At 37.4% G+C, this 16931-nt stretch overlaps 1 protein-coding gene and 1 long non-coding RNA gene across 9 annotated transcripts in view; one reads left to right on the forward strand and one right to left on the reverse strand.

The window, feature by feature from the left end:
• The window catches only part of HEATR5A (HEAT repeat containing 5A), a 94326-nt gene extending 77711 nt beyond the window's left edge, over positions 1-16615 (forward strand). For 5 of the 8 annotated variants that reach the window (XM_032848903.1, XM_032848910.1, XM_032848907.1 and 2 more), the window contains 4 exons: positions 1613-1837; positions 6981-7150; positions 14613-14826; positions 15126-16615. In XM_032848903.1, the coding sequence (XP_032704794.1) occupies positions 1613-1837; positions 6981-7150; positions 14613-14826; positions 15126-15433 (917 nt within the window). In that variant the 3' untranslated portion in view covers positions 15434-16615. The remainder of the gene's footprint in view (positions 1-1612; positions 1838-6980; positions 7151-14612; positions 14827-15125) is intronic. The other 3 variants (XM_032848905.1, XM_032848909.1, XM_032848906.1) reach the window with 2 other exon arrangements.
• The window catches only part of LOC116861964, a 39272-nt gene continuing 37161 nt past the window's right edge, over positions 14821-16931 (reverse strand). The window contains exon 4 of the long non-coding RNA XR_004381575.1: positions 14821-15203. This is a non-coding gene — a long non-coding RNA (uncharacterized LOC116861964). The remainder of the gene's footprint in view (positions 15204-16931) is intronic.

Here is a 16931-nt window from a genome sequence, read left to right on the forward strand (position 1 = left end):
CATAGGGCTCTGCTAAGTCACTACCTCCTCCTAATTCCTTCTGTGTGAATTTTTAACCTAGGAGCCTTCTTGCTTATTCCTGTTGTCCATGGTGCTTCTTGATCTGAAGTGGCCCATTCCTTCTCTCCTTTTTAAAATTTTGTCTTCTGGGGCACCTGGGTGCTCAGTGGGTTAAGCCTCTGCCTTCAGCTGAGGTCATGATCTCAGGTTCCTGGGATCAGCCCCGAATCGGGCTCCCTGCTCATCGTGGAGCCTGCTTCCCCCTCTCTCCCTGCCTACTTGTGATCTCTCTCTGTCAAATAAATAAAATCTTTAAAAATAAAATAAAATAAAATTTTGCCTTACTTTGAAGTTCGTATCCAGACCTATGTTATCTGTAAATGCTTCCCTAAAAACTCTAGCTGATAAAGAGTTTTGTTTTTTCATGTGTGTATGCATATATCTATGTGTATAATGTTGCTTCCATATGTGAATAGGTTTTATGCATCATATAGAGGCATTATCTGTAATTTGTTATTACATACCAAAAAGATAAACTTATATGTAAACAAATGTCTTGTTTCCAATGAAATACTGTATCCTTTAGGAAATTTAGTAGATAATAGGCACTCCGTGCTTAATAGATTTCTTAACTGATAAGCATATTTTTGCTTAAACATGTCTTGACCAACATTTGTGCTATCTTTTAACATGATTTTCAGCTTTGATATGAATTGAAACCTATATTCCTTATTCTCACATACTGCTTTGCAACAAGAATGGCAGAAAAAGTGACTAGTAGAAGCTTTAGGATGAAAATACACTGTGAGAGTTTTGTTGAGTAGCCTCTGGGAGCATTAAATTTACTATTTTAGTTTTAGTCTCTCAGTTTAAACATAACAGTGACTTTTCAACTCTTCAGTGGGTATGAAATTTTTAATAATTTTTATTGAGTGGATTGCTACAAATTCCTTAGAAAAAAGAGTTTGATATAAAATAAATTAAAGGGGAGCCTGATATAAAATAAATTAAAGGGGAGCCTGGGTGGCTCAGTGGGTTGGGCATCTGCCTTTGGCTCAGGTCATGATCTCAGGGTCTTGGATTGGAGAGCATCAGGCTCTCTGCTCAGAGGTGAGCCTGCTTACCTCTCTCTCTCTGCCTGCCTCTCTGCCTACTTGTGATCTCTTTGTCAAATAAATAAATAAAATCTTTTAAAAAAACAAAATAAAATAAAAAATAAAAAAATAAATTCACGTGGATAGTAGTGATAGTTGTACAACATTGTGAATATACCTAATGCCACTGAATTGTACACTTTAAAATGGTTAAAATTGTGAATTTTGTCTATATCACACTAAAAAATAAAAATAAATTCATCATTTGTCAGCTACCAAATAAGCAACATACAAAAATACTGTGACACAATTTAAATAACATTTTCAGTTATAACCAAAATTCAATGCAGTCTTAAAAATCTTAACACTACCTAAATTATCTTAATAGTTCTAATCCTTTATGAAAAATGTCTTAAAAGCTAGAAATTTTTGACATTGTCTTCCTCATTGATGATTTCTTTTTAGAAACTGTATGTATAGACTGAAACATAGAGTGTTTTTAAATATGTGTCTTACAGGAAGCATCTCAATTCTCCCTACTATATTGTACCTCACAATTGGGGTCCTCAGAGAAACTGCTGTGAAGTTACCTGGGGGCCAGTTGTCTTCAACTGTTGCAGCTTCCCTACAGGCTCTGAAAGGAATATTGTCTTCTCCCATGGCCAGAGCAGAAAAGAGTCACACTGCTTGGACTGACCTCCTCCGTAGTGCCTTAACAACAATACTTGACTGTTGGGATCCAGGTAATTAAGGCTATTGAGAAGAAGTTGTTTAGTTTGTTGTAAAAAGCACAAGGGACTTTGAGAATAAGCTATTTAATTGATATTTGGCATTCTTACCTAGAGGGGCCCATAGTCACTACATACGTGTTCAGAGAGTATGTATTAAGTAGATAAAAACATCTATATTCTCATTTTAGTATCTTTACTCCTTAATGCAGTTAAATGACTGGCAGCCTATATATTAAGTTGACAGAGATCTCCAAATGTTAGTATTAATTTATGAATATAGTATGATCCATAACTAGCTGACAAAACCTTTTAATGCACACAGGTTATCAAAAAGTATATAAGTTATGCATTATAAATCTAAAATAAGATTGATTGGATTTATATCCTCATTCCACTACTTACTAGCTAACTGACTAGCTAAGTTGCTCAACTTCTCTGAACCTTAGTTTTCTCATTAACAAAATAAGGGTATTGTGTTGCAGGAATTGTTAGAGCAGTAACATAACATATGGAAAGCATCTCATTTATTATCTGATATATATATCAATAAATGATAGCCAGTATTATGTTCAGTGGCCATTAAAATTTCTTTTGCTCTTTTTATTGTTGTCTAGTTTTCATTTTCAGCATAATGTCATGGTGATTGTAAAAAGTCCTTAAACATTACAGATTGTCCCTGCCTTCCTTGCTCTGTTTATAAATGTCACAGTTCACCATATTCTCTTTCATATGGTGTAAAGGTTTCAATGGAATTCAGCATTTATTGACCACCTACTTTGTGCCCAGAGTTGAGAGTCTGGTGGAGTCTGGTATCTATAAATTGTTATATGCTTAATATCACAAAGTATTCCTTGAAGGCAACAGTAATGTCTTAATTATCACTGCATTTCTAAATATAGTAAAAAAAAAAAAAAAGAGAGAGAGAGAGACAGAGACTGATTTAAAAAATGAGCGTAATCTGGGGCGCCTGGGTGGCTCAGTGGGTTAAAACCTCTGCCTTCAGCTCAGGTCATGATCTCAGGGTCCTGGGATCGAGCCTCGCATCGGGCTCTCTGCTCAGCAGGGAGCCTGCTTCTCCCTCTCTCTCTGTCTGCCTCTCTGCCTACTTGTGATCTCTCTATGTCAAATAAATAAATAAAATCTTAAAAAAAAAAAAATGAGCGTAATCTGCTCTGAGTGAATCAGGCAGAGTGTAATAGGGTTCTCTGGAAGCTCTTGTTGAGATGAGGTTTTGGGAGCAAGAGGTTTATTAAGGAACAACACCTGTGAAGGGAGTAGGGGGAAGTAATACTGGGCAAAAAAGAAAGTCGAATTCTAGCACAAGCCCCCAACAATTGGGAGTTCTGCAGATTGCCCATATGAATGCCTCACATAGGACAGAAGAGGCGTGTACTTTATCCTCAGATGTGGGCTAACCCAGGAAGGATGTGACCTCAATCAAGGCAACTCTGAGGCCAACCCTAAGGGAGCTAAGCTGACCATATTTCCCAAGGCTGGCCAGCACCTTCTCCCATGAAGGGGATCTCAGTGGTACAGTTCTGTATCTACCACAAGAGGTTTCTCAGAAAAGTTGATTTCTTGGAGAATCAGGAAGCATTTTCCACATGGACATCATAGAAACAGGTTCTAGGTACATTTTGATCATGTGCCTGTAGACCTAAATAGTATGGTACATTTGGGGACAGCAAGTAGAATAATAAAAGAATGGGGGGTTAAAGGAAGAGGCGGAGGAGGGTGATTAATAGTAATTATTAAAAAGATGAAGTGGAATGGTGCATGAGGCCAGATTATGGAGGATTTGCATGGTTTGTAATTTGAACTGCTTTTAATATGCATGTGGAATCACTAAAGGGTTTTAAGAAGAGGAGTAAAGGGATAGGATTTGCATTTCTGAAGAATCACTGTGGCAGCTATAGAAAAGAAAACAGGATTCTTGGAGGTAAGATAGTAGTGTAAGGATAAAGAATAAAATGTTAAAAATAAAATGTTAAGCATGTATTAACAGAATTTATTGATAGTTTGGTTTAGGAATTGAAAGGTTCATTGAGCACTCCTAGTGCCATTAACAGAAATTCCAAAGTGAACATTTTCAGGGGAATATAATGAGTTGAGTTTGAAATGCCTTTCAGTTAATCAAGTGGAGCATAATATGTAGCGGTCTGGACTTCAGGAAAGTAATCTGAGCTAAAGATGATTTTAGAGAATGTGTATTGGAGAGTTATCAGCGTAAGCTTTGGGCTAGATAAAATCACCCAGTTGAGTTTATGGATCAAGATGGAAGGAGATTCAGGAGAGAATACAGTCACAGAAGCCAAAGAAAAGAATTTTAATGGTGAGAGCATGGTCAACAGTGTAAATACAGTGTAAATGGAAGGTAAGGAAAGTAAGGATTGAGTATAGACTCCTCTTCATAAGAAAAGAAAGCTGAAGGAAAGTATAGGGGCAAGCAATTTTTTTTAAGATGAGATTTTAGCATGCATTTGTGCTTATGGGGGATAAAAGATATGAGATTGGAGTTGGAAATATTAGGGAGGGAAGCAATGTCTCCTTCTAAGCAGGAAGAAATAAAATTCATAGTATAATTTAGAAGGATGAACCTTTGCCAGTGGGAGGGAAGAAAAGGAGGTTAGAGATGGGAAGTAATAAGTGTAAGATTTTATGATGAGAGTTACAAAGAGCTTGTCTCTCCTGTCACACACCACAAATATGTTTTTGGTTGTTTATCAGAGAATAAGGTCAGGGCGGTAAGGATTTAGATTACCTACCTAGAGAAATTAAAGTCACAGGTAAACCATTTTCTGTGTAACAAATCGCCTGAAAACATAGTGGTTTAAAACAACAAACATGGGACGCCTGGGTGGCTCAGTTGGTTGGGCGGCTGCCTTCGGCTCGGGTCGTGATCCCAGCGTCCTGGGATCGAGTCCCACATCGGGCTCCTTGCTCAGCGGGGAGCCTGCTTCTCCCTCTGCCTCTGCCTACCACTCTGTCTGCCTGTGCTCATGCTCTCTCTCTCTCTCTCTCTAACTAATAAATAAATTAAAAAAATCTTTAAAAAAAATAAAATAAAATAAAACAACAAACATTAATTATCTGATAGTTTATGGGTCAAGAATTTGGAACAGCATAGGTGGGTGGTTCTCACTCATGAGGTTACTGTTAAGATGTTGGCCAGGGCTGCAGCTAGAAGATCCGTTTCCAAGATGACTCATTCATGGCTGTTGGAAAGAGAGTCTTCAGTCTCTTGCTGGCTATTTGCAGGAAGCTTTGCTTCCTTACCACAGAGACCTCTCCATGGGGCTAATGCTAAGGGAAACTTGCATTCATGCTGGGTAAAAGAAGATAGGAGTAAGGGAGTTTAGGTAGGGATGGGGGAATAGGGAATTTGAGAAGAAATGGGAAGAGGAACCCAGGAGAGCTTTATCCTACTGAAAATAAAAAGACATTTTTACTAAACAGACTAGCTGTGTTTCAAGTTGTCACGAATGACTAAAAGTAACAACTGTTTAGGAAGCAGTATAGCATCGTGATTAACATTATGCTCTCTGGAATCAAACTATCTGCCTTACTAATTGTGTGACTTGGGCAAATGACTAAATTTCTTTTCCTCATCTATAAAATGGAAGAAATAAGATTACCCATTTCCTGGTGCTATTATATGGATTAAATATTTAATATATACAAAGTACCCGTAATAATGTTGTCATCATTTTAAATGTTGACCCATGTACCTTTTACTTTAAAATTATTCAAATTATTTTTACAAAATCCCATGTATCCATAATATGTTGCTTTCATTGCTGTCATTGTTTCATTATTACCTCTCAAGCATCAGTTAAGATATTAATCTCCTCAAGGCTTTCTCTGACCACCCAGTGTAGCAATTCCTGGGTTGCTTTCTTTTATTTTCTGATTTTTTTTTTTAATTTACTTATTTGGGGTGCCTGGGTGGCTCAGTTAGGTGTCTGACTCTTGATCTATTAGCTCAGGTCTTTATCTTAGGGTTGTGAGTTCAATTCCCGCATTGGGCTCCATGCTGGGTATGGAGCCTACTTTAAAAAAAAAAAAAGTTATTATATAAAAGTAATCTCTGCACCCAACATGGGACTCAAATTCACGACCCTGATATCAAGTGTTACACACTCTACCAGCTGAGCCAGCCAGGAGCCCAACTTTTAACTCTTAATGTATTTTTTATATTCATAGACCTTGTGAATAACAAATTATTTACTTCTGGTATACAATATATCTTCTGTAAATTATAGACTCACTGCCAAAAAGAGCGCTGTTTCCTAAACATTTGTTGGATGAATGTTAGCAAAGCTGTTATCTCGATCCCTGTGTATTATTTCTTCATAAGTAGTAATCCAGTCTTACACAGTTTCATGAGTTGAATTTGCCACCCCTTTTCCTTTTCAAGTAACATCAAGTTTTCATAGCAGGATCATTAAAATTATTGAATGAGATTATGAAGGTAAATATGGGGGGAAATGGAGGAAAATTATCTAACAGAAAATTCTTTCAGATGATTGTGACCCATGCAGTATTTTCAGTTTTTCTTATACTGTTAAGAAATGGTATATATAGCAAAGCACTCAGGTATTTTCACTTGACACTTGTATTATCAAAATATGAATACCTTAGCTTACCTTAATCTCAACAAAGAAAGATTACCTTAATCTTAACAAAGAAAAATCATTTCTGATTTGTTCCACAACAAAAATGATACTATAATAGCTAACTCATGTTGAGTTCAACATGCTATTCAAATGCCTTACATGAATAACTCATTTAATCCTCATAACTTTATAAATGCAAGTAATGTTAATATTTCTATTTTATAAATGTGAAAACTAAAATTGGGGTTCAGTGTTCAATGTCACACAGCTAGTAAATGTATATTCCTAGTAAATATACATATATATTTACTGATGTCCGCCTGTAAAGAATGTAATTACTTTGGTAATTTTGGGCTCTAGAATTACTTACAATCTTATATTTTAAAATCTACAACATTTGCCAGGATTCTTAAAATCAGTCCATTAGTGTTTATTGTCTGTAACTGTTGCGTACACAAAAGAAATTGTTGCTGTCAAACCAGAGGTATCTTCACACAGATGCATAAAACAATACGGCAATCTTGGGATGTTTCTCATAGATCATTTCTCTTTAGTAGATGGAACACATCAAGAACTTGATGAAATCAGTCTGCTTACTGCTGTCACAGTATTTATTTTGTCTACCAGTCCAGAAGTTACTACCATCCCATGCCTTCAGAAGCGCTGTATTGAGAAATTTAAGGCTACTCTTGAGATAAAAGATCCTGTGGTAAGTGTCTTTAGTAGAGAGATGTTTGTAATAGGAATATGTTTAGGCTTTTGTAAAACAAAGAAGAAGTACGAGACTGAATTTTTTGTTTTTAGGTTTGGAGCAATTTCTGTTCTTAGGGTGACAAAGCCAAATAATACTGTTCTTACTTTTTGCCCCCAAGGATAGGATATAGTTGGAGAAAGATAAAGGACATTTAAAACAAAACAAAACCTTAATTTGAAATAGGGCATCTTAAAATTGGTGTATCTCTAGAACTTACGAGGGACATTTAGTAAGATAACTTGTTTTTATTTTCATTTTTTTAAGGATTTTATTCATTTATTTATTTTAGAGAGAGAGCCTGCTTGCAAGGAGTGGAGGGAGAGGGAGAAGCAGACTCCTCATTGAGCGTGGAGCCTGATACGGGACTCAGTTTTATCACCCTGAGATCATGATCTGAGCCAAAATCAAGAGTTGGGCATTCAACTGACTAAGCCACCCAGGTGCCCCTTAGTAAGATACGTTGTAGCTTATTATAGTGGATTTCCTAAAAAAGAAATACTTCGCCTGCTTTCAAGAATATGATATGAAATAATGGTACCCATCCCAAAAACAGTGCACACAAGTTAATCTCATTCCTTTAAGACCCCTTCACTTGCTAAATTAACTTCCTGTTCTTTTATGCACGGCAGAATGAATTGGTTCCAGGTCAGAAAGACTTCTTTTACAATTAGATTTGGGGGAAATTGGCCAATAATATCAAAAGGTTTTAAAACATTTGATCAGGGGTGCCTGGGTGGCTCAGTGGGTTAAGCCTCTGCCTTCAGCTCGGGTCATGATCCCAGGGTCCTGGGATCGAGCCCCGCATTGGGCTCTCTGCTCAGCAGGGAGCCTGCTTCCCCCTCTCTCTGTCTGCCTCTTTGCCTACTTGTGATCTCTCTCTCTCTGTCAAATAAATAAATAAAATCTTTAAAAAATAAAAAAAATAAAACATTTCATCAAATACTAGTAGAACTATATGGGTCAGTGTGAGAAATGCGTAGTTACCATTTAGCCAGAAGGACAGTTAAAGATTTCATGGGCAATACAGAAAGTTATGTAGTTTAAAGAACAAATAAAACTTAGTTCTTTTAATAGAGAACATTCAGTTTTCCTAAGCAATCAAAGACTTGATAAAGACAATATGAAACGTGAGAAATTATTTTGATAATATTCAGAATCTTTGTCTTCTAGGTATATTATTTTAATAAGGCAAAGAAAAACCTTTTATAATCTTTTATCAAGAGGAGACCAATAATCCAAGAAAAATTTGTCTGTTTAACAGAGAGAAAACCAAATTCTAATTTTGTATCAGTGTATTTATGATATTAAAGCTCATTTTCTTTTTTTTACTTACATAAATTTATTCTCATCTTAGGTAGCTTGAGCATGAATAAAATTCCTTTCCCAAAATCCCTTTCCACAAACCTACTTTACTTTTTGTACTTCCAGATTTTGTTGTCTATTTTTCCCCTTTCCCATTATAAAATAACCAACCTCACTTTAGGACAAAATTACTTTCTTTTCCCTCAACAAAATTGCATCTACATCCCTCATTCTTTCATTCTTTCTCTTACTGAAACACACATCCTGCTTTGCCAGGATACAAAGATGATTCTGTTACCCATCGATGGATCACAGCCACTAACTCAGGAAACAAGTGGTTGAGCCCTGGCACGCTGCTGAGGCCAACTGCACCACCATTCCTAGGAATCCCAAGGGGGCTGAACAAATGAAATGCATAGCTCCTGGCTGGGTTTATGAACACTGTTACCAAACAAACTCAGATAAACTAATCGCAGGAGAAGCCAATCACTCAAGAGACAAGGGTTTGAAAAAGAGAATTGGAGAGCTTTATTTTGGGGGCCAGCAGCCAGGGGAGGTGGCTCAAGCCTTGACAACTGACCTCTCTGCCAACAAATGGACACCTAGAGTTTTATAGGGAGAGGTTTGGAGAATTCATGCCAAGAGCAGGCAGCACTGATCATAGGAAAGAGTCTATATGTATTCCGCAAGTGATCATGGACAGGGAAGGGTATGGGATGTGGTCTTCTAGGCATTTATTTGATATCAGGGCTTTTCTGGCCTGGTAGTTGGAATGTTCAGGTCATTGCAAAACGTCTTCCATCAATGTCTCAAGAAAATATGATAAGAAATAAGAACAATGGGTTTCAGTTATGGCATGAGTTAAGCAATCTTGTCTATTTCTGGTCTTAACTTTAGGGCCTATGCTTGAGCTAGAGGACTTGCTGACAATTACTTCTAGTAGTTTAATTACATACACGAACATTTTTAACCCTTAGAAACCTTAATTTCTTTTTTTTAAGATGTGTTTACTTAAGGCTTTGTTTATTTATTTGAAAGAGAGAGCATGAGCAGGGGGTGGGGGCAGAAGGCAAGGGAGGGCTGAGTAGGGAGCCCCACACAGGGCTCAGTCTCAGAGCCCTGGGATCACAGCCCAAGCCAAAGGCAGACACTTAACCAACTGAACCACCCAGGAGCCCCTTATTTATTTATTTGAGAAAGGGAGAGAGAACATGTGCGTGCTTTGCGGGGTTAGGGCAGAGGGAAAAAGAGTCTCAAGCAGACTATGCATCAAGCGTGGAGCCTCACCCAGGACTCAGTCCCATGACCCTGAGATCATGAACTAAGCTGAAATCAAGAGTCAGACCCTCAACCCACTGTGCCACCCAGGTGCCCCAGAAACCTTAATTTCTAATGGAAAACTAAGTAAACAACTGTGAACTGTTATACCAACGTTCTTGAGATTGACAAATTTATGAATACATTTCGTAATTTCTAAAAATATATCCTTCCTCAGTATATTTTTCACTGGTGAACCAAACATGTTTACTAATAGACCCAACTATCTTAAGTTTCTTGGTAATAAACCAAAAATAGATAAACCTATGTTTAGTAATTAATGTTTCAGTTTTTTATTTTAATTGGAAATGATCCAGATATTAATGAATACCCATCTTTCAACTTACCTCAGTATAATTTTAAAGTTTTAGGTTACCAAAAAGATTTTTGGAAACTATTTTTTTAAGTAAGATTTTATTTATTTGACAGAGAGAAACACAGTGAGAGATGGAATACAGCAGAGGGTGTGGGAGAGGGAGAAGCAGGCTTCCCACCAAGCAGGGAGCCCAATGCGGGGCTCAATCCCAGGACCCTGGGATCATGACCCGAACCAAAGGCTGGTGACTAATGACTGAGCCACCCAGTCGCCCCATGGAAACTATTTTTAAGTAAACATACAGATGCAGACAGGCCAGGTCTGAGGACTCCTCAGAAGCATCCTCGGCTTTTCGCAGAATAGAAATCAAACAAGCAAAAAGGAAAAGCAAACAGAATTTACTGAAGACATAGAGCAGATACAAACAGAGCATCTGGGAGACTTAGAAAGTAAAAGGAAGGGCCTCTGGGTGTTGATTGGGCATCTGCCTTTGGCTCAGGTCATGATCCCAGGGTCCTGGGATCAAGCCTTGAATTAGGCTCCCTCCTCAGCAGGGAGCCTGCTTCTTCGTGTGCCCCTTCCCCCAATTCATGCTCTCTTGTTCACGCACTCTCTCTCTCTCTCTGTCTGAAATACATAAATCTTCAAAAAAAGAAGAGAGAGAGAGAAAGGAAAAGGAGCGTGAGTCTCATTTTTGTAGGGGATCAGGAGTTTTACTGAAAATGGTGGTCTATTGTATGTGTCTCACACATCCAGGAACTGGTCAAACAAGGATTGAGTGCTCAGCTATCTTCCTAAGTTACTTAGACCCTCAAGTCAGGGATCTTGGCATCAAAATTTTGGAATCAGTGCTCTTAGAGAACATTCATGACATTTGTGATGGCCCTGCCTGGTCACTCCTTAGAAGTTTGCAAGCAATGAGCTTTCATTTTAAAGTTTGAGCCATGAGATAGGTATAATGATACAAAACTCACTAGTTGATTAAAGAGCAGTTGGATCCAGATTTTGTTTCTAAAGTATTTATTTAAATTCCAGTTAACACACAGTGTTATATTAGCTTCAGGTGTGCAATATAGTGACTCAACGATTCTATACATTAGTCAGTGCTCATCATGACAAGTGTATTATTTAATTCCCTTCATCTATTTCACTCAACCTCCCATCCACCTCCCCTCTGTTAACCATCATTTTGTTCTTTATAGTTAAGAGTCTGTTTCTTGGTTTGCCTCCCTCTTTTTTTTTTCCCCTTTGCTTGTTTGTTTTGTTTCTTATATTTCACTCAGCCAAATACTCTGTAGCTCTACCCATGTCATGGCAAATGGCAAGAGTTCATTCCTTTTTATGGCTTAATAATATTCCACTGTATAGTAATTCATTTTTTTTTTCTTAAAGTAAGCTCCACACCCAGCATGGAGCCTAATGCAGGGCTTGAACCCACAATTCTTGAGATCAAGACCTGAGCTGAGATCAAGTCAGATGCTTAACCAGCTGAGCCACCCAAGCACCTCTCCCTTTTTTTATTCTTATTTTTATTTATTTATTAGCACCAAGCAGGGGGAGTGGCAGGCAGAGGGAGAAGCAGACTCCCTGCTGAGCAAGGACACCCCCCCCCCAATGCAGGACTCAATCCCAGAACCCTGGGATCATTACCTGAGCTGAAGGCAGATGCTTAGCCAACTGAGCCACCCAGGTGCCCCCACCCCCCCTTAAAAAAAACTGGAATTAGGGATAAGAGTTCCTAGAGAAAACCTGGTAAAATATTTACATCTCAAAGGCAAAGGACAGAATGCAAGTTCCTCCAGCAAGGACTTTTGTTCCCATTGGCCTGAATTTTTAACAATACTTAGCCTTTTGAGATAAAAAGTGAAGGTTTTAGGATTGCTAAAAAGGACTGGTGGATTTCGAATTGTTTCTGGAGCCTCATTTCTGTTTTTGCCTTTAATTCCTCAAGAATTGGTTTGCAGTTTATTTTTTTTTTTAAGATTTTATTTATTTGATAGAGATCACAAGCCCGCAGAGAGAGAAGGAAGCAGGCTCCCTGCTGAGCAGAGAGCCTGATTTTTGGGGTGGGGGTGGGGCTCAATCCCAAGACCCTGGGATCAAGTCCTGAGTCCATCTCCTTGCTCAGGTGGGAGGCTGTTTCTCCTTTTCCCTCTGCCTGCTGCTCCCTCTGCCTGTGCTCTCTCTCTCTTTGTCAAATAAATAAATAGAATCTTTAAAAAAAAAAAAAAAAAAAGACTTCATAGGTTGACCTACCTGTATAACTACATTATCTCCAATTTTTTCTTTTATCTGAGACATTGTCAACTAAGATATCAAAAGATTACTGTTTTTGATTTAGAGTTGTATGTCTTGGAATGTTTTAGTGGGTACAGAGTTTCATTTTAGCTTAAGGAAGGAATCTTTAAAAAAAAAATTGCCATCAAGCTCTGAAAATCAGCTTCCAGTTCGACCAAATTTTGACCATAGACTCACTTTGGGAATATAGTTACTTGAGTTCCCTTGAATTCAAGAGTCATCCTCAAAGAGGTTGCAAAAGGTGTTTTATTTTTCTCAATCTGCTGGTTACTACAGACAGAGATTTGGGAGAGTGGACTCTGATAAGGATTATCATCCTTAGCTGGCTTCTTCCAGTTTCCCCAGGATCACATGTGCAGTCCTGAATAGGATTTACATAGAAAATGTAGCTCTAGTGTCTACCAGAATTTGGTGTGAGGTTTTCCATTAATTTTAATTTTAGTTTCCCTTGTCTATTTAAAGAATAATAGCCGTGTACCAGAAATTCCTTCAGACTCTTTTCTGCTCTGGGAGAGGCCCATATGGACCTTCCTTCCAAGGTAGATATGGAGGCATTCGAATTGGTGTTGGAGGATTTTTGCAAAACGTTTGAGAACAATCTTTTTTCCAGTATACCAGTTAATTAGAAATTAGATACCAGTTTCTGGTCCAGTGTTTTGATGATGCACCCCCAGAGGGCTGCAGTGCAAGAGGTATTGTTTTAGATAACTTTTGTGTCTAATTTTTTATTCCCTTTTTGCAATGAAACTTTCAATGAAACTATTTTGGTATCTTAAAGCCTTTTGGAAGTTTCTCCATAACAACTAAAATAGGTATCCCATTCTCTTTGATTTGGGAATCCTTGCTTTTAAGCATACTTCTTAAATAAATGACCTTGTCTAATTGGCACTTTCTCCATAATGGCCATTGTAATTCTAAGTTGCCTTTAGTAAGATTTTGCCATTCTATTAGGTCTTAATAGCTACAGAGACTATAGTTCTCAGACATAAAATAAGCAGGTATGCCAAAAGGTGGAGTGCTCAACTTTTTGGAATTTAAGAATCCCATTTCTTTAACTCTTTGGGTCTCTCAGAGCCAAACTAATACCTAAGAGGGGTGTGCTACTGGGTTGGGGATTGCATGGTGTTTTATGGTGTGCTTTGTTGCATGGACATTTTCTTGAGGTTGGTGGTGGGTAATCTGTGTCAGTCTAACCCATTCTGTGACCAGCTTATCCTAGATAGGAGTCTTAGGGTCAGGTAGCAAGCACTCTGACAGTTTTTATGTACTTACTCTACCAGTGCCCACCAATTTTGCAGCTTTTTGGCTTCCTCGATTTCCACCTGCTGTAGCCTTTACTTCATGTGCACATCAACATACCAGGAGTGACCAAAGAGATATTATTGCAGTCTGGCCAGTAGAAGGCCTTATGTGCAACACCAGCAAGTCCCAGTGTAGATGTGGGGGCTGGGGAAAGAACTGAACCCAACAGACCCCAACAAATAGGGACTGGAGACTGGGATTCCACACAAATGGAGAACGGCTGATGGAACCACCAGTCCACATCTGTGTTTCTCCTTAACTCCTGAAGCCTTCAGAAGTTTCCTTTGGATCCTATCACTGCCACCAAATCTGTCAAGGAACAAAATTCAACTGAGTAAATTTTAAAGCTCTTCTTGGCTTTATTCATGAATTGGGCAGCATCGCATATACCAAATAGAGAGGAGCTCTGAAGAGCTGTACAAAATCAAAGATTTATAGACAGAAAGAGGAAGGGCAAGGAAATTACTAGCAAAGAGTGGATTGTTTGAGGCAAAGCTACCTTCCTTAGGGGCATAGCAGGGGTCTGTCTAGCAGAACACCTCACTAGTGCTGACCAGGTAATTGCAGATTGACTGGTTTAAGATTCTAGTCCTGGGAGAGATTGAAACTGTAATTAAGTTGGGTATTGAGTTCTGGTTTGGTAACCTGGGCTTTGCCCGGTGACTCCATTTTGGGCTCTTGTCCCTCTTTTAACAACTGTTAGCACTTGGATTTCCACAATTAAAAATAAATTAGAAATTAAATGCCTTTTTTAGAGACTTCTTTTTAAAAAGGTTCTAATTCACAATTTTTATTTCCTTTTTTTAAATTTACATTACAGTCTTCATGTTCATATAAATTTGTATTTATAGTTTATACTGTTTTTGTCTCTTACCTAATTAGGTACAAATCAAGACCTATCAACTCCTACTTTCCGTTTTTCAGTATCCAAATCCAGCTGTTTCCTACCCATACATTTACTCTTTAGTATCCTCTATTGTGGAAAAACTGCAGGAAATAGACCAGAGAAAGCCTGAAGACACTACTGAGCTTCAGATCTTTCAAGAAGGCATAAAGGTCTTGGAAGCACTGGTAGCCATTGCTGAAGAACAGCACCGTAAGTGTCAGCACTAAATTCATACTAAATAAGAATCCGTCCCAAATCGGAAATTTAATGTTATTTTAAATGTAAAATTTTCAGTTAGTCACTTAACATTGTATTTCCACATTCATTGAAAGGCAAGTGTTATTAATTGCAAGTATTGATATTATTGAGTGTTAATTTGAGCGATTAGAAGGATCCTTTTTCCCCTTCAGTGGGAAAAAATGTATACAGATAAGTGAGTTTACAGCTGTATATATTAAACACTTACAACCTTCAATCCAGGACTTAAAAATCATTTATTTACTTAACAGGTTCTCAGCTGGTGGCCTGTCTTCTGCCCATCCTCATTTCCTTCCTTTTGGATGATAATGCTCTGGGATCCGCAACTGCTGTAATGAAAAATTTACATGACTTTGCTTTGCAAAATCTCATGCAGATTGGGCCTCAGTATTCATCAGTTTTTAAAAATGTAATGGCTTCTTCTCCAGCCCTGAAAGCCCGCCTTGAGGCTGCTATCAAGGGCAATCAGGAAAATGTCAAAGTCAAGATACTGACATCTAAACATACTAAGAACCCTGGAAAGAATGCAAGCATCCAATTAAAGACCAATTTCCTCTGATTCCTCTGTTTTAATAGTAAGCACCTTAATAAAATACTTGATTATTTCCTTCTCTTTGGGGACAAAAGTGACATTTTAGACACAAGTGCACTTGGAGGTCTGGTTGATTGTCTTAAACAGCTGTGACTTTTCAAAGTAATATCAAACTTAACATTTTTTATGGTTTTTTGTTTTTTTTTTCAATTTAATAAAATCACAGAGCTCTTGCCAGGAATTTCAAGAAAGTGCTAAAAAATTGAAGTTACTTAACAATCCAGGAGCTTACTTAAAATCCAGTCTGTTTTAGAAATGAAATGGCTTTCTTCTGACAGTCCATACACACATGGTGTACTTAATACTTTGGTAGATAGAGATTGATTCTAAATTATCTTCATTTATATTGTATCCTAATTGCTAATTTAAAATTCTGCCTTATTCAGTAATTATATTAAACTTTCTTGTATTTCTCAAACAACATAATGATTGGAAAGATATTTAGGAAGTTGGTTTAGAATTATCCAATAAATAATAGTATAAGTTAGTTACAGCTCTACAGTGTGACTTAAGATCTGGTGTCTTTAAATATCATGGCTTTTCACCACCTTTTGGTTTGGTTTGTATTGGGTTCACAAAATGGAAATTTTACTTATTTTAAATAGAATAGGACATTTCCACTTCAGTTTCTCACGTGGATTTTCTGTTACCTCTACTTCTGGTAATTTTGTTTTCATTTATGACAGACATTCATACTAATGAGTTTAATTCGAATTTATATTCAGGTCAACTATGGATTTATATAAAACAACAAATTTAGATCATCACCAAATGCAAGTATGTTTTTTTATTGTGAAACATATTTTAATACAGAAATAATCTAATGATAGAGTCATATTGGTTGAAAAAATATTTTTTAACTGTTGGTAATCACTGACTATCCTTCCACTTCAGTGTTATATGTATTAATCAAGCACTATGTCACAACATAGCATTTCCCTGTTAAAAAATTAAAAACTGGAGTGATAGAGGCATGTTCCAAATTGAGAAAACACTTTGAGACAAGCAGGAACAATGTGATATACTCTATTTTATTATGTTTGTATATAAATACTCTTGTAAATTGTTCAAAATGAAAACACTTGACAAATCTAACACTACAATCAATTTTTTTGATTTACATAAATAAAGCTAATTTTCTTTATCATTCTTGTATTTGAGATTATTTTTCCCACAAAAGATGGCTGGTTAGTCTCACAGATTCTAGAAAATCAATTCTGTGGAGCAAATAACATACCTTCTTTGTAACGTGGCATTTTTCTCAGATGAGCCCTTTCTTTGGAGCATTCTTTGCAATGGTTTGGACTCTGTATCTTCCTAATTGTCTGCAAATTTGAGTATACACTTCTTCCTGTTTCCTTCATCTGAATGCCCTTCTCTCTATTGTATCTGGCAAACTCCCATTTCTTGTAAGCTGGTTTAAATGTCAATTCCCCTTGTTAACTCTCCTTAACACTTCTTACCC

Source organism: Lontra canadensis, unplaced genomic scaffold (assembly GCF_010015895.1).
Source record: "Lontra canadensis isolate GAN:19392208 unplaced genomic scaffold, GSC_riverotter_1.0 scaffold214, whole genome shotgun sequence".
NCBI lineage: Eukaryota > Metazoa > Chordata > Mammalia > Carnivora > Mustelidae > Lontra > Lontra canadensis.